A 20,582-nucleotide genomic window follows, 5' to 3' on the forward strand; every position below is an offset into this window, starting at 1 on the left:
CAGAACCTCAGCGGACAACCATTCTCTACTGAGTTCACCAAGGGGAAAACAGAGCTTCTGCTACTATGCCAGGAACAGAACCACTATCTTAGGTGAAACCAAGCTGACTTTACTGAGCTGAAAATTACAGTCTTGTTTAAAATAAACCTCTTATTTATTTAAAATAGGAGGTTTCAATATCTAATATATCCTTCCAAGAAAACATTAATAAGTAATTCTTTGTACCAAATCTGTTTTATAGGAAATGTGTATTTTTTCTAAGAATGTATTATTTATGGATCACTCCAATCCTTTCATAAAATTTATTATTCTATAGTTCACAAAATAAGTACAGCCCCTTAAAAACAATATCCTTGGGTTGTGACAATTACTGCTATGAGCGAACAGCTTCAGCTGCTCAGTACCCAAGTCCTCTAAGAAAATGACATTGAAAATGGACATTTTATGACAGAATCACTCATTTATCTCAAAATCACAACACACAGAGAACACACCACCATTAAGGGAATTCCAGTATTTTCTGACCACTTTTGTAGAAATACAGAAGCTCATCAAATAGTGGACATGCAGGAAATCAGCAGTACACAGGGAAGAATGGACAATCAGACTCACGCAGTGCACCGTTAACAACTGGACTCGAAGGAGATTCTTAATAAAATCAAATTGTTTCTTCCTCAAGGCAACTGTTAGTTACAATGGAAAAATGATTTCATATCATTGGTCCATAAAGAAGAAATATTTATTTACATTCTCAATGGACTAAAAGAGGTTTGAAACTGTCGCAATTAAAATTTTATGCTTCCAAAAATATATGATCAATGCACTTAACTTAAAGCTTCAGGTATTAATAACTTCATTTAGACTTTTTAAAAAACCAACACAAACATTCTTTCTAGAGTGCAAAATGCTTCTTATTAAATACTTTGGGAACACAAAAGTAACTTGTTTTGAAACACAGGAATCCTTCTCTGAGAGCCATCACCACCAAGACGTCCGACGCCCATTGCCGGCAATGGACACTGGACAGACCCGCCAACTGGAGGCCAACGCACAGCGCACTTCTGCACTCAGGCCCTGCGCTGCTCCGGAGGAGCCCGTTTATTTGTACAAACTCATGGTTGGGCTCTGGTACATGCACATATATGCGTCACAGAGCAGTCTGCGGGCGCAGCCTTGGATTCTTCTAGAGTCCAATGAGTGCAGATCCTCTGGCGACATCTTCAAGTATTCTCCCACTTCCGGGCAAGGTGTCACTTGAGGAATGTTGAAACCGTTCTGACCACCTATGAAAAGAAGAAAGGTTAAGAATTCTGTGGCCTAGAGCTTAGTTATGCCTCTGGTCAAAAGGCTACTGCTGGGGTTGCCTGAAATGATGAGAGTGCCACACCAGAAGACCTTGGGGCTCAGGGATTACAGTGACAAAAGGAAAAATGGGGTATAACTTTCTTTGGGGTTGGCCTAATCCCAAACCCAGATGGAGAGGGGGAGCTGAAGTGATGAATACTTTTCATTCCTGAATCCTTGAGCCTCTAGCATTTATGTACCAAACAATGCCAAAGAATGCTAGAAAATGGCAAGGAAGTTGGGTGCCAGCATCTCATGCCTGTAATCCTAGCTACCGGAGACTGAGATCTGGAAGACTGCAGTTCAATGCCATTATAGGTAGGAAAAAAACTATGAGACTCATCTCCAAAATAACCAGCAAAAGGTTGGGCTGGGGGTATGGCTCAAATGGTGCAGTGACAGTCAAGCAAGCAAGCAAGTTGAATGAGATCGAAGCCTTGAGCTCAAATCCCAATACAGCCAAAAAGAAAGAAAAAGGAAATGATCTAGAATATTCAGTTCATTGCCCAATTTCAGAAGAAACTGGGCTTACTTTTCCAAAGAGGACATTTACTTCTGCTCTCAGCTTACAGTTTGGTATGAAAAGCATAATCATTACATCAGAAAAACTGCACTAAAGACCAGCCATGTAATCTTAGCCATCTTAAATCTCAGCTTAAATAACAGAAATCTAGGATTTCGGTAGAATGATCAAGGTGTTGCTGGGTAGTTTAGTGTGCTCAGTTTGGCTAGTATACTTTACACAAAAATAGAGGAAGTAGAACATAAAATGTTTCAGATCTAAGAATGCTATGATTCTTCATCTTAACCAAGATTATATGCATACCAGGCTATCACAACAATACAGTTCTTCAGTTTAGATATCAGGATTGTTCATGAATTTCAAAACTTTACATCTCTGTCACTAGATATATTTCTGGAAGGACAAAACATCTTATTTCTCAGAACAGGTTATCCTACTGTGAATTGTGTCATGGCACACTGACAGGCATGCAGAGAAAGAATTTTAGTACCATCGCGATCAGCCATGCTGTCAAAGAAGAGCCAGGCAGAGTCGTCCTTCCCATATTTCACAAATGCAACGTAGTGGCTTGTTTCGATGCAGAGAACAGCGAACAACTCCATCTTCTGGCAAGGAATGCAGCTGTGTCTCCAGTCCCAGTCCGGCAAATCTTTGGGAAGGGACACCGGGTTGTATTTATGGTTTAGTCTCTTAGGATGAAGGTGGACCTGAAATGGACCATGAAGACAACACCATGAGTGAGGTAAATGCACTATTTTAAGTGGATATAGACTCCACAGATCTCTTCCAAATAGCAAGCAAGGGCATCACAAATGTCTGTCAAGTCACTAGCCAGTAGAGGCATAGATGATACCATATTACTATGGGTTTTGAAGTTGGCTATAACTTTAAAACTTTTCAAAACCTAAAACCTGGGTTTAGCCATGAATGATTTATTGTTCTATATCAAGTAGGGAAGGCAGACTCACTTGAGTGTTGCAGGTCTTACAGAACTGCTTGATCTTTCCAGCTGAGATGTCTGGGTCATCGTAGCATTCTCTACACTCATACATGGCAAGCCCTCCACAGATCCGGCACTGCCTGGGAGCTGGAGGGAGGGGAGAGGCAAGGAGGGGCCTTTAAGAAATGCATGCTTCCATTAAAAAGAAAAGCTATGCTTTAGAAAAGATAATGTTCCAGGCCTCCGAAATGCTTTTTCTCATTGATCATAATTTTCAATGATGAAAATTCAAACATGGGAAGAAAACTGAAAGCATGTACTATTTTAGCTAGAAGAGATTACCACTGTCAATTTTATGGATTCCCTCTAATAATGTTACGTCTGAATATTCACCATGAGTGCATGTGTGCTCTACAGACACATCTGTATCAAGCTCTTCTTGTAGAATCTATTAACCTGCTTACTTAATACTGTATCATGACCATCTTCATACACATTGATCTTCAAAAATAGGAATTTTAATGGTAGTAGTCTCATTATATGGATATGCTATTTTATTCAACTACTTCCTTCTCATTAACATTTGGGTTGTTTCTAATTTCTTAATCATATTGCAATAAGATTACAATATTCTTTTTGTGTGTGGGGGGGTCATGGAGCTTGAACTCTGGGCCTGGGCACTGTCCCTGAGCTCTTTAGCTCAAGGCTACCTACCACCTTACCCCTGAGCCATAGCCCCACTTTCTGTTTTCTAGTGATTAGTTGGAGATAAGACTCTCACACTTTTAGTGCCTGGGCTGGCTTTGAACTGCGATCCTCAGATCTCAGCCTCCTGAGTAGCTAGACTACAGGCATGAGCCACCACACCTGGCTATAATACTCATTTTTATCTTTGATTATTTTTCAAAATGAATTCCCCAAACTGAAATTACTGCTTTAATGTCAAATTGCCTAATAAAAGTATTATATCTACAACTAATGATGAGAAAGACCAGCCAGAGGGGTGGCTCAGTAGTAAAAGTACCTGCCTGGCAAGTGCAAAGTCCAATGTTCAAACCACCAAAACCAAGGAGAATGACCAGATGATTTGTAAAAACAAAAAAACAGAAAACACAAGCAAAAATGTCTTGTACTTACTGTCTTCAAGTAAATCTGTTATATTTAATTCCAAGGAAGGAAAAATTTTTTTGAATAGTTTGAAGTCTTTTCCAAACCGAGGCATCTGAATAATCAGACATGATGGTGCCTAGAAACAAAGACACATTTTTAGAAATCAAAGTGCTGGAAGAAAATGTTTCTCTATGAAACTGGAATAATCATGGCTATCAAGCAAAGCAGTGATTGTCACATACTGCCAGGAGCCTATAAAAATGCAATGTGCACATACATGAGAAATGAGAACACAAAGCACACCATGCCAGTCTTCGGTCCTCCCTGAAGACACATACACCAGGACCAGGATGTCTCAGGGGCAACAATTCCATATCTCACAACACAAGGACTGCACTGTCTCTTTACTGAGTGTTTATTTTTTTAATTTTTGCCAGTCCTGGGTCCTGAGCACTGTCCTTGGACTTTCTCAAGGCTAGAGCTCTACCACTTGAGCCATAGCACCACTTCTGGCTTTTTCTATGTATGTGGTACCAAGGAATGGAACCTGGGTCTTGCTAGGCAAGCACTCTACCACTAGGCCAAACTCCCAGCCCAACTGTGAGTTTATTTTTAATAAATGTTTTAGAAAACTAGCTTTGTAAATATTACACAGAAACCATAGAGAATGCTATTCCTTATAAATAAACAAATAACTATCACTGTTAACATTTTACCAAAACATCACTTTAGAGATGAGCATGATAAAAATAAAGCACAAGCATGAACTACTAAAATTCTATAGATGCTTAGACAGTGAAGAAAATTAATCTGTATGGCTTGTTCACTAACAAACCAAGACAGAATGAATTTATTGACATTTTGTCTTTTTAACAAAGGGAGAAAGTTATTCTCTTTCAAAATACTGGATAACACACATGGATAAAATGACAAAAATAAACATAAATCTCTTTCTTGTGTTAAACTACTTAACATGTTTTCAAGTTGGAAATTAGGTTGATGTTTTCTTTGGCACCTAAAATCCAAAAAAGTTCAATCTTAAGTCTAAGGCATTTTTTTTTATAATGAAGACAAAGGTGAAACAGAGCACAATTTTAAAGTTTTTTTCTTTTCTTTACCTCTCTTTTCTTTTTAAAATTTTTATTGTTGTTACAAAGGTGCTGTTCAGAGGGGTTAGAGTTATGTAAGGTAGGTGAAAGGTATATTTCTTTTTGGGCAATGGCACCCAAAAATCTGTTTTCGTAACAGTGCGTGTTTCAAACTGTTCTTGTTTCAAATCAAGTCAGGGTCTACCAGGAGCCCAAGACCCCACCCCACTTCCACATAAAACACAGAGAAGGTAGGATGAGGCCTAGTGTAAGGTACTTATTTTAGCATAATGCAAAGGCCCTAATTTCATCCCAGCACTGCAAAGCAAGCAAAACAAACAAAGCAAACAAACCTCTGCGAATTTCAGGTTACTGTTGATAAAAGACCATTCCAATAACTGCTGAATTGTAGGAACTCCAACTTTCTCATTTTTCTCCATAAAAATTTGATAGAAGTAACAATCTTGCACCTTTTGACCTGCTGATCTAAGAGCATGCATAAAGAAATACAGGTAACTTCTCTATTAAACGCTTTTTCTGTTGAGATGGCATCTTGTAAACCATTTTTTCCAGCTTGGCCTAAAACTGTGATCTGCTTATTTCAGAGGCCCAAGCAGCTAGGATTATAGGTTCCCAGCTCACTTAAGTATCTGTATCATTTTAGTTTTGTAACAACAGATCATAACAGGTAGGCACTGAAGTCCTTCATACATCTAGGTTACCTAACAGGACTGCATCCAATACAGGTATGACATGTCTAGGAGGAATCTGTAATGAGAGGTACTGAGTCATATAGTTGGAAAATTCCTCATTGTTGCTTCTTGATTTTCAGTGTTACCCGGTCACCAGCCTTCTTTGATAAATGGCGATGACATTAATGTCACTCTGTCTTTGATGCTACATACACAATTAGTCACTATTATCATCACTGGTATTGCTTTAAATGTGAAGGTCTAATTTACCCACATTTACCAATCTCTTGACTCTTTCTTGTTTCTTACCTCCCACTTCTTTATTCTAATTTCAGTTTATCTTTACTAAAGTACATCTTGTAATACGTCTGTGAATGATAATTTAGTCCTCGTTCTTAAAGAATTCAGTACATTTTTATTCTTAGAATTTAACTCTGTTACACTTCTGAAAGTCTCAGCAATGCTTCCACCTTCAGTGCTTCTACCACGTTTTCTTGGATTGTCCAACTTGTTACCCCTGGATCTTTCTCAGCTTTTCTTTCCCCCAGAACTGGGGCACTTCCCTATTTATGGACACTAATTTGGTGTTTCATTTGTTGACCAAATCTGCTTATGCCTTCCAATGTTATTAAGTCCTTCTTTTGTCCCAATTATTACAAAATACTAGAGATTCTTTTGTATCCTTTGATTAAATCACATTTTCAAAATACTCATCCTCCAATTTGTTCTGAAAGCTGACTCTTGCTGGGTCACAATGAAAGACAAGTAGAGGCCAGGCGCTGGTGTCTCACGTCTGTAGCTACTAAAGAGGCTGAGATCTGAGGATTGTGGTTCAAAGCCGGGTGGGGTATGAAATTTCATGAGACTCTTATCTCTAATTAACCACCAGAAAACCAAAAGTGGTGCTAGTGTGGCTCAATGTGGTAGACCACACTAGACTTGAGCTGAAGAACTCAGGGACAGCACCCAGGCCCACGACCAGTTAAAAAAAGAAAGCAAGAGAGAAAGAGAGAGAGAGAGAGAAAGGAGGAAAATGATCCTTGAGAGAAGCAGACTAACAACTTAAAATACTTTTTTTATAACTCTTAGACACAACAATGTAACAATGTAAGAGGATGTTTAGGGTCAGAGAGGACAGTGGACCTCGGTATGTGAGAGCTCCCTAGGATCCTTCCCAAGCTCACAAGGCCTTCAGATGGAGTAGTGTCTGACTCTGACAAACTCACTTGAGAATCACTACAGTTTTCAAATTGTATTAACACTGGGAACTTGACATCTTTTACATATGCTGGGCTAGGAGAAAAACTAAGTATAAAAATAACTCTTAGGGCCGGGAGTTTGGCCTAGTAGTAGAATGCTTGCCTACATGCACAAAGATCCAGGTTCGATTCCTCGGAACTGCATAAATACATACATACGTAGAAAAGCCAGAAGTGTATAGGCCGGGAATTTAGCCTAGTGGTAGAGTGCTTGCCTAGCATGCATGAAGACCTGGGTTCAATTCCTTAGTACCACATACATAGAAAAAGGCTCAAGTGGTAGAGCTCTAGCCTTCAGAAAGCCCAAGGACGTTTTTTTCACCAAGATGGCGCCGAAAGCTAAGAAGGGAGCTCCTGCTCCTCCTAAAGCCGAAGCCAAGGAAAAGGCTTTGAAAGCCAAGAAAGCAGTGCTGAAAGGCATCCACTGCCACAAAAAGAAGATACACACTTCACCCACCTTCTGGTGGCCCAAGACCCTGCGGCTGCGGAGACAGCCCAAATATCCACGCCAGAGTGCTCCAAGGAGAAACAAGCTTGACCACTATGCGATTATCAAGTTCCCCCTGACCACTGAGTCAGCCATGAAGAAGATAGAAGACAACAACACGCTTGTGTTCACTGTGGATGTCAAAGCCAACAAGCATCAAATCAAACAGGCTGTGAAGAAGCTCTATGACGTTGATGTGGCTAAGGTCAATACCCTGATCAGGCCTGATGGAGAGAAGAAGGCATATGTTCGATGGGCTCCTGACTATGATGCTCTAGATGTTGCCAACAAAATTAGAATCATCTAAACTGCATCCAGCTGGCTAATTATAAATATACATGTTTTTCCCACTTTAAAAAAAAAAAAAAAGGAAGCCCAAGGACATTGCTCAGGCCCTAAGCTCAAGCCCAGGACTAGCAAAAAAAAAAAAAAAAAAAAAAAAAAAACCCAGAAGTGGTGCTGTGGCTCAAGTGGTAGAGCTCTAGCCTTAAGAAAGCCCAAGGACATTGCTCAGGCCCTGAGTTCAAGCCTCAGGACTGACACCAAAAAAAAAAACAAAAAAAAAAACAAAAAACAACTCTTAGCCAGGTGTGGTGACTCACATCTGTAATCCTACCTACTCAGGAGGCTGAGAGCTGAGGATCACAGTTCCAAGCCAGTCCAGGCACTAAAGTCCAGTGAGACTCTTATCTCTAATTAACCACTAGAAAACTGGAAGTGGCATTGTGGCTCCAGGGGTAGAGTGGTAGCCTTGAGCTGAAGAGCTCAGCTCAGGGACAGCACCTAGGCCCAGAATTCAAGACCTATAACTGACAAAAACAAATACAAAAACTCTTTGAAGCATTATTCCTTTAAAAGATAAAAAGAAAAATAACCCAGAATTGATCTTTCTCCCCAATTGATGACTAGATGTCCTATTTTATATATGAAATATATACACCTTTCCTTTCCTTCCCCATTTGTGTTGAAGGCCAAATACTATGACACTGAAATATTACTATGCCACTTTCTATTCAGTTCTATTAATACTTCTAATTTTATACCAGTATTACACAATTTTTAAATATATATTATTTTACAAAAACAAAATACAATGGAACTTATTTTCAGATAAAAGAACTCTTCAGTGTTTTCATCTACTTCATTATGTAGAAAATTCTAAAACTACTTTCTGGAAGACCAAAAATAAAAAATAAAGTCTGCTTCTGTATAAATTTTTCTAAAACATCAATATTTTTAATTTTTAAAACTTCCTACCTAAAACACAATTAATCAAGTCACCTTTGAGCTTGCCATAAGTCTTTTGAAAAAAAAATGTGTCAATAAAATCTATCTCAGTAAAATTCATTTTACTTTCATGGACCATATGTTTTTTCCTAAAAAGTGCCTAAAAGTGGACAAAGATGCTACTGACGTTTCCAACACAGGCCTCAATAAAATCATCTACACAGAGAGATGAGAACAAGAGCTTGGCAACAATTTGTTTTTAGGAAAGTAAGTAGTACCTTGTCAAGACTGTCAACAGAGAAAGCAAGACTGCAAGAGAGAAAAGATCACCAGTAAACTGTAAACACTCAATATACGTGGGGAGCTACATCACTGAACATCTCAGCAATACTGCACTGCCTTAAATGCAACACAGGGAAGAAAAAGGCCAAGTGATAGCACTGAGAGCAAGAGAGGTAGTCTAAGGCTAACTTAATTCTTTCAGTGACAGGGGGCCAAAAGCAGTGCTTTCACTGAGCCTGATTAGGCATGAATTAGATTTTCCTAACAGGTTCATTAGCTTAAATATTCATATAGTTTCATTAAAGATGAATTGCACTAATTTCATTCTAGGGTTAATTAAAAGTACATGTTTACATTAGGCTGGTTCTTTAAGTTAAACATGGTATTATAAAGAGGATAATTATTAACACTAATTTGCATTTATACTTGCCTAGCATAATTAATAGTCCTAAAAAAACAGAACATGAAATAAGCAGTAAGAAAAGGAGATTGATCTATTTTCAAAATCTTCTATAACCTTCTTGAGAGTTACCTTATTTTTAACAAGGGTTCTACCCTTAAAATATGATGAAACAGGATATTTAGGAATTCTTCAGGATCTAGGAGAAAAAAAAATCAAGTTAGTCATAAACAAAATCTTCCAATCATTCCAATCTTTATTTATAAGTCATATTTCTATGTCTGAATTCAATTTAATTCAATAGATCTTATTTCAATTAAAAGCATAGTTTCTAAGTTTTCCTAACAAAGGTAAATTATAAAGAATATTTCAGGAGCTGGGAATTTGGCCTAGTGGTAGAGTGCTTGCCTAGCATGCACGAAGACTGGGGTTTGATTTCTTAGTACCACGTGCATAGAAAAAGCTGGAAGTGGTTCTGTAGCTCAAGTGGTAGAGTTCTAGCCTTGAGAAAGCCTCAAGGACAGTGCTTAGAGTTCAAGCCCCAGGACTGCCAGAAAGAAAAGAAAGAAAGAAAGAAAGGAAGGAAGGAAGGAAGGAAGGAAGGAAGGAAGGAAGGAAGGAAGGAAGGAAGGAAGGAAAGAAAGAAACAAAGAGAAAGAAAGAAAGAAAGAAAGAAAGAAAGAAAGAAAGAAAGAGAAAGAAAGAAAGAAAGAAAGAAAGAAAGAAAGAAAGAAAGAAAGAAAGAAAGAAAGAAAGGTGGGAGGGAGGGAGGGAGAGGAAGGAAGGAAATTTCAAAGTTACAGTAAAATGTTATGCTTCAATTTTGTCCTATTGTACTTGAAAGAGTATAATCTTTCACATATAGAAAAATACAATGCCAGTTCCCAGTCTGAAGTTGAATTTCTTTTTCTTTTTTTCTTTTAAGTCCCGGGTTTGAACGTAGGGCTTTGTACTTGCTAGGCTAGAGCTCTACCACTTGAGCCATGCCTCCAGCCCTTTTTGCTTGGTTTTTTTGCCAGTTCTGGGGCTTGAACTCAAGTCCTAAGCAGTGTCCTTAGGCTTTTTTTTTTTTTAATTTTATTGTCAGGGTAAAGTATAGAGGGGTAACAGTTACATTCACCAGATAGTAGGTACATCACTTCTCACACATTGATGCCCCTTCTCATGTTTTTGTCTTAGGCTTTCTTTTTTTTTTAATTTTATTTATTTTTTATTTATTTATATTTTTTTATTGTAATTAGTAAAAGGGTTACATGATATTTGCCAGATAGAAGGTGCATTAATTCACATACATTGATACCCTATCATGTGTCTTGGTACCCATTTCCCTCCCCCCTCCCACACCCCCCACCCGTCTTGGTTTTCCCCCCTTCCCTATCAAATTTCAAATAGTCTTAGGCTTTCTTAAGGACTCTACTACTTGAACCACAGCACCACTCTTGGCTTTTTTTTTTTTTTTTTTTAATATATGTGGTACCAAGGAATCAAATCTGGGTCTTTGTGCATGCTAGGCAAGGACTCTATCACCAGGCCAAACTTCCAGCCCCTTTTTGCTAACTTTTGAAACATGGCCTTGCTCTTTGCCCAGGCTGGGATGGAACAGTGATCCCCCAATCTCAGCCTCTCTTTTGGCTAGGATGGCTGTCTGAGCTATTGCACCTGACTAGGAAATAAAGCCATTAGCTATGAATAGATTAAAATATCAGCTATCAACTTAACCTATTCCTTCATTTGAAAACTCCTTCTTACAACAAGGAAAAACTAAATGGGAAAACAATCAACGTGCCCTTCCTTTACCACAGAAAGAATAAATTAGTCAGGATATTATCACTGGATAGAAAGGAAAGAACTGTTCACTAATTTATCTCATGTTGTGGAACCAGCTGGCTCATTAATCCAGATCACCATACGCTTTTAGATGAAAGAAAGAATTACAAAACAGGGGAAAAAAATCTTCCATCAGACTGAAAAAATCTTATTTGTATATTTGCTCTGTGGGACTAGGGATGAAACCCATGATCTCTTATATTCCAGGGACGCACTCTACCACTGAGCTGTATCTCAGCCCCTCAAAGAGTTCTTATTAAAATTAAATACCCATTTCAGCTAACAATTCAACATATTACCAAGTATTTTGCTCTAAAGCTATTTTTCATGGTACATTATAAATTAGATGGCCACCTTTTTCTTCAGAGGTAAATCCTGATGCAGCCTCAACTTTTTCAAGTATTTTCCTCAGTTTCATAATTTTTGTAGCACACACGTATCCATATCTGCATTAGTAAAAAACTTAAGTGAGCCTGGCATACAGTTTACTATATTACACATCTTAATAAGCACATATATCTTGTACAAAATGACATAAATCCATAGGCTAGGGAATTATTTCCAAGAATATGATTATACGCCTCTTATTGAGATCTGAAAAATGAAAGATCTAAGACAAAACCTACCTCAGACGACAATGGTATATTCCCTGAAAATAATTTATGTACTAGAATAAATAAATATAATATCTTTAAACATTTTAAAATTATTTTTAAATATTTTTTAAAAATTTTGCTTAGAAAATATCGCTTTTTAAAACTGAATATACAATTCTGAGAGAAAATGTCCTGAGGGAGGGGACAGACTGTTTTAAAGTTTGCAAAAGACAAAATAATAATATGAAAATCAACACTGATAATTACTGTAAAAGGTAAGCTGATGATGGAATTCATTACAGGAGTTAGGAAAATAGAAGAGAGGTAATTTATTCCTTTTAAAATTTACTTTTGTAGTCATATGATGTAGTAGGTCATATAAAAAAGCACATCATATTCTAGGTTTTTTTCTATTAAAGTCTTGCGTCAAGCTACATTTTGATTAACTGTTAAATGCAAAAAGTATGTCACAAAATTTAAATTTCTCTAAATCTGGACTTTAAGTCCTGTAGTTTTTTTCTCTATATTCCTGAATGAACAACTTTGCTTTATCACACGTGGCCCCAATTGTTCTTGACTTAAATTGTGTAGTGTGTTTATATCACATATCACCACTGACACTTAAAGTCCTTATTACATAGCCCCTGTCATGTGTTCTTGTTCCATTAAGATTGCTTCCGGTGTCCCCTCTTCCTCCTGAAAAAGAGTCAGATTTCTAATTTCTAAACTAGGACAAGGGGAAAGAATCATTTCGGTAAAGGAGGTAGAGGGAGGCCTAAATGGATTCCTTTAAAAAGAAAAACTACTGGGCTGGGAGTTTAGCCTCATGGTAGAGTGCTTGCCTAACATGCACAAAGACCCAGGTTTGATTCCTTATACCACAGACATAGAAAAAGCCAGAAGTGGTGCTGTGGCCCAAGTGGTGGGGTTCTTGCCTTGAAAAAACCCAAGGACAATGCTCAAACTATTCAAAAGATCAAAAGCCCAAACATAATATAAACATATTGCCATTGCTAACTTACAGTATCCTCTACTAAAATGATTTAAATCACTGACATTTCATGTTCTATGTTTTAGACATGGATCAGATTTAAGAAATTAAATAAGTAACAGAAGTATAAGAATCAAAGGTTAAAATAAATCAAATCACTATTTTACCAAGATAACTTAATTTTCCCACGTATGTGCATGTGCAGGGTGTGTGTAGGTGTGTGTGTGTGTGTGTGTGTGTGTGTGTGTGTGTGTGTGTGTGTGTTGCTCATTATGGGGCTTGAACTTATGGTCAGGGCTCTGTCCTTCAGCTTTTCTGCTCAAGGCTTATATTCTACCACTTGAGCCACACCTTCATGTCTGACTTTTTGCTGGCTAATTAAAGATAAAAGTTTCACAGACTTTTCTGCTCTCGCCGACTTATATCTGTGATCCTCAGATTTCAGCCTTCTAAGTAGTTAGGATTATAGAAATGAGCCACCAGCATCTGTCTTCCCCCATTCCTTATTACATCAATACAGGTCACAAATTAATTATATATCCAAACCAGCAAACAGGACCTCATCTAAAGGTAACACATATGCATCTTTTACTTACATTCGCAGAGGATTAACAATTTCTGTCCTTAGTAGCTCTTGAGTTTCACTATAATATTCTACATCGTTCTTTTCTTTGGGTCTAAGTAATACAGTGTCCAGAACAGAACTAAAAGCAAATAAGCTGTAAAATAAAACGAATAATTTTCTTCTTGCTATACACAATCTTTTTTTGAGAAACAAATCCTAAGAAGAATTAAAAGAAAAAAGAACATGAAATTTGTGGGTCTTGTGAATAAAGGCAGCCAGATTTTGTGAAGATTCCTATGGGTCAATTGTAAGGGCTCGCTGATCACTTCAGGCTAAGCAGGCAAACTATACATTGACCATGCTAAAGGACCGAAACATCCAGAGTGTATTTAAAAAAGAAAACAACCTAGGAAAAAACAGAGAGAAAGCCTACAGATCTGACAACACAGGAGGAAATTTGGAAATTATTTTTCAAGCCAAACACAACTCAGTATAATACTTTTCACTCCCCATTTTACAAAAGACCTAAGTTTTTCTTTTAATCACTTTTGAGTGACTAAAACCAGAAATCTGTTGGTTTTTAAAGAAAACAATATTTGGGTAATATCTATTTTTAATTGGGAAAACTAAGAATTTTATATTATTGTTATAAGGCTTATTTCTGTTGAAAGCATTCTATCAAAAAATGGTCCACTATCTTTCTTCTTTTGTCTACTTTAAAATTCTGATAATCCACGTCAACTTCCTAACTCTTATGACATAGCTGCACACAGTTTACATTCTATTTAACTGGCAGTTCACAATCAATAGGACTAAAAAATTCTTGGTGCAATCTTCAGAGCCTAATAATTCATGTTATGCTATTCTTCTTTGGCAAATCCTACATATGTGAGAGAAATAGTTCTATTAAAAATATTTTTTTAAGATGGAGCCAGTGCTCACATCTGTAATCTAGGTCTGCTCAGGAGGCTGAGATCTGAGGATCATGGTTAAAGCTACCCAGGGCAGAAAAGTCTGTGAGACTCTTATGTCTAATAAACTCCTATGAAAAAACTAGAGGTGGGGATGTTGTTCAAGTGGTAGAGTGCTAGCCTTGAGTAAGAGAGGCCCAGGGACAACACCTTGGCTGTGAGTTCAGGCCCCAAGACCCACAAAAAATTGTAATAAATGTATTAATAAATTTTAATAAAGTACCTTTATTATGACATAAAACAAATCTAGTACGTATCAGCTATTGGCTTATTATGTCGTATTTTTTAACACGTGCCCCAGAACACTGTACTTATTCATCACAGATGAATCTGTTCAACGTGTGTCACACTATCATGTACCATTCACTCATTATTCATTGTGTTATTTTCTATATTAGTTTTTGGAATATAGGAATAGGATACAACATTCCATAACTTCCAAGAAACAAGTTAGGGAGTGTCAATCTCCCTTTTTTTTAAAATTTTTTTATTGTAATTAGTAAAAGGGTTACATGATATTTGCCAGATAGAAGGTGCATTAATTCACATACATTGATACCCTTTCACATGTCTTGGTACCCATTACCCTACCCCCCGCCCCTCCACCCGTCTTGGTTTTCTCCCCTTCCCTATCAAATTTCAAATAACCAAGTACAACTAAATTCAATATATCAGATAACAAAGTGAGATACTGTAACAATATGAGATGACCAAGTGACAGCAAAGGAGATGAGAGACAACATAGTACATTAAAGATAACAATCGTTCGTTATATGGCTTTTGTTTCAATATCCTGGAGGTCCTTTCAATTAGCTTCATACTATATGGCCTTATGTATCAGGATTTTGCTCTATTGCAGATCTCTGGTAGTAGAGCCCAAGGTTTCTACTGATTATGACAAATGAGGGAAACCATTGAGCCTAAGTTCCTTTGAGTCAGGCTTACTTCACTAAATATGATTTTTTCTAAATCTTTCCATTTCCTAACAAATGGGGCAATGTCATTCTTTCTGACAGCAGCATAGAATTCCATTGTGTACAAATACCACAACTTGTTGATCCACTCTTCAATTGAGGGACATCTAGGTTGGTTCCATATCTTTGCTATGGTGAATAGTGCTGCAATGAACATTGTTGTGCTAGTGGATTTAGTATGCCCTTGTTTCTGGATGATTGGGTAAATGCCAAGTAGTGGAATTGCTGGGTCATAGGGGAGTTGTATGTTTAGCCTTTTAAGGCACTGCCACACTGCTTTCCATAGTGGTTGAACGAATTTGCACTCCCACCAACAGTGTAGTAGTGATCCCTCCTGGCCACATCCCCTCCAGCATCTGTTATTATTCGTCTTCCTGATCCTGGCCATTCTAACTGGGAATCTCCCTTTCTTTGCTGACTTCTAGTTACCCAGACACACACGTACACAGCCCTGTACCATGACACTACCTAGAGCTTGTGCATTACTTTTGAACTTACCAGAATAAGGTCGAGTCTAAGTAACAAGAATTGTAATGACCCTGGATACCCTTCTTCTTTCCAATCATTATCTCCAACCCTTCTTTTTCCATTTTTGGTGGAGTATTTTCTTCTACTACTTCACTTAAGTATCCCCCAAAGGCTGAAAGATTTTAAAAAACAAACTATTTTCAGCTATTATAGTATATATCATTATATGTGTGTACATATCTTCATTTTAAAATATATTTTGTTATTTTGATGCAGGATTTGTTTTTCAACCTTTGGTTACTTGCTATTCAACATGGGTTGTAAAAAATGCTATTGTTCATTTTCAACCACACTTCCTCCACAATTTAAAAACCACTTTAGAGTATCAAATTATGCATAAAAGTATCTGTCAAAAATATTTCACTTTTTAAGTCCAAAAAAAGAGAAAAAAATCCCACACTTTCAATACTATTAAGAAAAATGTTTTTCATGGACAAGTTTTTCCTATTTAGAACTGCTTAGCTCCCATGATGCTTCTATCCAGAACTGTGAAAAGACTAAAATAGGAACCTGCTACCCATCACAGGTGAGGACAAGAGATGTCCTCTATCCATCAAACCAAGACTACTCAATGGGCACTGGTTTCCAGCCATGCTGACTAGTATACTTAAACCACACACCGAGAGGATGTCAGTGCCAGAAAGATAGCCACATTTCAATTTTGACCTCCAGTGGGGCTTAAAACTAAACATCTGTAACCAACAGAAAGAGAAAAATGAATCCCCCTATCTTTCAGATCCTACTTTCCTTGACCAATAATACTTTAAAGAAATGGAAAAAATGTTTCCTCCTACAGTAACAACATGATAATAAACCAAGTAATTGTACCAACTTAGAAGCTTGAAGAGCACTGGAAAGAATATCATTTAAACACTGTCCCCATCACTTAACACAAAACACAATGAAGTCATTCCAGCTTGGAAAATAAAGGGAAAACATCCAAATACCTAAAGAGTTACAGCGTTCAATCTGATTGGAAACAGGCTGCAGGGACGCAAACCTAGAGTCAGGTCTGCAGCTCTTCAGTTTCACGAACAGCGCCTTTTTCAGGGCACAGGTGAAATACCGAGTGCCCCTGAAGGTTCCATCTGTACAGCCTGCACTTTCATCCTCCTGTAAAAGAAAGGCTTCCACTTGCATTACCCCACACCTTACATTAAGTGCACCTAACAGTCTGAAGGGCCTCAGATGTGTTCCTAGCTTACCCTTTCCCTAGATTCCTTCTTATACCTACACTGCAACTACATCAAGAAAAGGTTGATTCATGAAAAGTGCTTCAACCCTGAGCTAATAGATTAAGATCATTAATTCCGTAAGACTGCTGGAATACATTGCATACATGTGTGGAATTCACAACTAATCACCTCCCCACCTTGCATGATGCTAATTTAAAAGTGATTATGTGGTTAATCACGCTCACTCTCGTGCCTGTGTTGGCAATCCTGAAAGCATGGAGAAGGGATCTTGCTTGACCTGACACCCTGAACATTCCAGGTGGCCCCCAACAATTAAAATGGAAATATTGCTTTTTTTAAAAGAAAAGAAATTACTTCCTCAATTCAGAAAGAAGTCCTCAATGTTATGTTCCTTTTGGAACATGAACTAGACATTCTCTAGTCAGCTGGCTGAGGAACAGAGATTAACTGTTAACAGACCTGCTCTCCCTAATACATTCTCTTTAACATAACGAACCTAAATGTATGAGCCTAAATTATTTTTGTTGCATGAACAGAGATCAACCAATATGTAGGCTAACTGAAACAGAAGCCTGGGGAGCAGTGAGGGAACTAATAGTTTTTCTCTAGAGGGCTATTTTGGCAAATATAATGTTTTCCTAAAAGATAATAAGCAAAGATCTATACAAAACCCCCTATAAACAAAAAAGAATTGCAATGGTAAGGTCAAGTTCAATTACCAACTCCAGTCCAGCTAGCACGTCATTGAGTCCTGGTGGCTGACCAATCCAACGAATCACTCCATAAAAAGGAGGGTTCTCTCTCACTTCAGCCAGCGAGCCCACCTCGAGGCCATGTGAGTTGCCCGAAGAGCTGGGCACAGGTGGGCTCTCCTGGACAGGCACGCTGCTCAGCTCTCCCATCACAGACTGAACTGACAGAGAAAGTGGGTTGTGACCAATACTGCCATTGGTGTTGGGCATCTTCGTCAGACTGAAGGGCAAAGAGTGAAATCTGTTCTCACTAGATAAGGAGGAGTTCATGGAAGGTGGCTGCAATGGTGGTGAAGAGTGTCCGAAATCTGGAGATAGCTCTGTAAGTGACTTTGCAGGATCCTCTGCAACTGTATAAACATTATTCATAATTAGAGAAAGTCCTTCTAGAATGTTACATGTGGGGGAAGGAAAGTGGAAGAAAAACATGGGAAGGGGTATCAATATTCAAGAAGCAATGTACCCACTACCTGACGAATATAACTGTAACCCCACTATACATCACCCGACAATAAAAATAATGTTAAATGTGTCTAACAACTCTGAAAATAGATAGATGCAGTCCAATTGTCCACCTGACCCATGAGGAATCTTGCAAACATGACAAATGATATCTCTGAAAGTGTTCTTCCTTCTCTTCCCCATCACCCCAGTAAATGACACCAACTGCTAAAGCTAAAAAAAAAATCTGTTACTGGTAGATCATCACATAGATTATATTATTTATCCATAATATAATTAAGTCAGAAATTGATATAAAAAGATACGTGAGAAATTCTAAATCATGAATGGACCAAAAGAAGAGACAAAAGCAAATGTTTTAAGAAACTAAAAAGGAGAGAAAGAGAAAACAAAGAAAAAACACTTGTGGAACACAGATAAAAGTAATTTTTGTGAAGGAAATTTATAAACTCTTTTAGAATTAATTCAAAATACAGCTTAAAATGAAAGAAGAAATCAAATAACTCAAAGTAGGCAAGAATAAACAAAGCAACAAAAATTAGTGGAAGAGAAAACATACATACAATAAAAACAAACATCAATAAAGAAGCTTAAGCCCAGAATAAACAAAGACAGAAAATAATTGAAGAAAAAAACAACAGACATTTAGTCAAGGCAATCACAGTCAAAAGCTGACTCCTTAAGATGACTAATAAAGCTAAAAGGCAGCAACTACATATAGTAAGATTGAACTTAATAAATAATCATATATTCATGTCTTCTAAAAAACTGAAATCCTATTCATCAGTTCAAAGTGGTATACAAAAAATGTGAAAGACAAAATCATAAACTTTAAGAAGTCAATTTAGAAAAACATTCTCTATGATTTTAGGATAAAGAGAAATTTCTTAGACATAAGTATATAAATCATAAAGGAAAATGATAAATATAATCACATTAAAACCTTCTTGTTCATTAAAAGGTACTATAACAACAGTGAAATTCTGAACCACAAGAAAGAGAATATATTTGCACTGTATCTGTATGTAAACATATATAAATATAGAAACACACATATATATGACAAATGATTAGAGCTTGGAAGAGGCACATAAGTCAGAAGAGAAAAACAACTAGAATAAAACCAAGCAAAACATTTAAAGTAATTCATAGAATCTAAAATATTTAACAAGTCAATGAAAAGATCCTTGCTCTAATATATAAATAAAAGCCCAGGCTGGGAGTTTGGCCTAGTGGTAGAGTGCTTGCCTAGCATACACGAAGACCCGGGTTCAATTCCTTGGTACCACATATATATTAAAAAAAGAAAAAAAAGCTGGAAATGATGCTGTGGTTCAAGTGGTAGAGCTCTAGCCTTGAGAAAACCCAAGGACAGTGCTCAGGCCCTGAGTTCAATCCCAGGACTGGCAAAATAGTAATAATAATAATAGTAATAATAATAATAATAAAAATAAAAATACCCAAAACACTAAACTGAGATCGCATCTAGAAAGTTCTAGGTCTTACAGAAGTGTTGGTAGCTCACATCTCTAATCCTAGCTAGCTATTCAGGAGGCTGAGACGAGCAGGATCACAGTATGAAGCCAGGCTGAGGAGAAAAGTTCCCAGTCGAGCAAGCAAGCCATGCAAACACAAGCCCTGAGTTCAAACCTCAGTTCCACCAAAATATGATTACAGGTCTTAGAACACTGAAACACATGGGAGTGATTAGGTCATAAGGTCATAGTGTGAATGGGATCAGTACTCTTTTTTTTTTTTTTTTGCCAGTCCTGGGCTTGAGCTCAGGGCCTGAGCACTGTCCTTGGACTTTCTCAAGGCTAGAGCTCTACCACTTGAGCCTCAGCACCACTTCCAGCTTTTTTGTATATATGTGGTACCAATGAATCGAACCCCGGTCTTTGTGCATGCTAGGCAAGCACTTTAACCACTAGGCCAAACTCCCGGCCCTGGGATCAGTACTCTTAACAAAATCAGGCCTCAAAACTCCCTTGCCCTTCTGCAATGGGAAGCCATAGCAAAAAGACAGTTGTTTGTGAACCAAGAAATTAGTCTTCAGACAATAAATCTGTAAATGCCTTGATCTTGGACTTCCCTGCTTCTAAACCTATGAGAAAATTGTTTATAAGCCTTCCTGTCCATGGTATTCTTGACTAATAGTCTAAATGGACCAGAACAGTGTTACCTGGCATAACTTCTAATTAAGGAACACTTTGGTATCACTAGATGTGCAAATCCCATATCCCAATACTACTACTCATAGTTATATACCCTTGGCACATTTAAGAATATTCATTCCAAAACTGTTTTATAATCACAAGAAAATAAAAATCACCCAAATGTCCACTAAGGGTAAAGTGGATATGGTATG

General features: G+C 37.5%; 1 protein-coding gene and 1 pseudogene across 9 annotated transcripts in view; one reads left to right on the plus strand and one right to left on the minus strand.

Moving 5' to 3' along the window:
• Positions 1-288: 288 nt before the first annotated feature.
• The window catches only part of Cyld (CYLD lysine 63 deubiquitinase), a 72,881-nt gene continuing 52,587 nt past the window's right edge, over positions 289-20,582 (minus strand). For 8 of the 9 annotated variants that reach the window (XM_090357656.1, XM_090357658.1, XM_090357652.1 and 5 more), the window contains 11 exons: positions 17,720-18,102; positions 16,752-16,917; positions 15,775-15,916; positions 13,363-13,485; positions 11,534-11,625; positions 9,485-9,551; positions 5,359-5,491; positions 3,945-4,053; positions 2,836-2,954; positions 2,358-2,574; positions 289-1,283 (listed from right to left, as the gene is read on the minus strand). In XM_090357656.1, coding sequence (XP_090213782.1) covers positions 1,099-1,283; positions 2,358-2,574; positions 2,836-2,954; positions 3,945-4,053; positions 5,359-5,491; positions 9,485-9,551; positions 11,534-11,625; positions 13,363-13,485; positions 15,775-15,916; positions 16,752-16,917; positions 17,720-18,102 — 1,736 coding nt within the window. In that variant the 3' untranslated portion in view covers positions 289-1,098. The remainder of the gene's footprint in view (positions 1,284-2,357; positions 2,575-2,835; positions 2,955-3,944; positions 4,054-5,358; positions 5,492-9,484; positions 9,552-11,533; positions 11,626-13,362; positions 13,486-15,774; positions 15,917-16,751; positions 16,918-17,719; positions 18,103-20,582) is intronic. The other variant, XM_090357657.1, reaches the window with a different exon arrangement.
• Positions 7,275-7,767, plus strand: LOC150047147 (large ribosomal subunit protein uL23 pseudogene; annotated as a pseudogene).

The sequence above is a fragment of the Megascapheus bottae genome, chromosome 24, assembly GCF_031878675.1.
Source record: "Megascapheus bottae isolate mThoBot1 chromosome 24, mThoBot2.hap1, whole genome shotgun sequence".
Taxonomy (NCBI): Eukaryota; Metazoa; Chordata; class Mammalia; order Rodentia; family Geomyidae; genus Megascapheus; species Megascapheus bottae.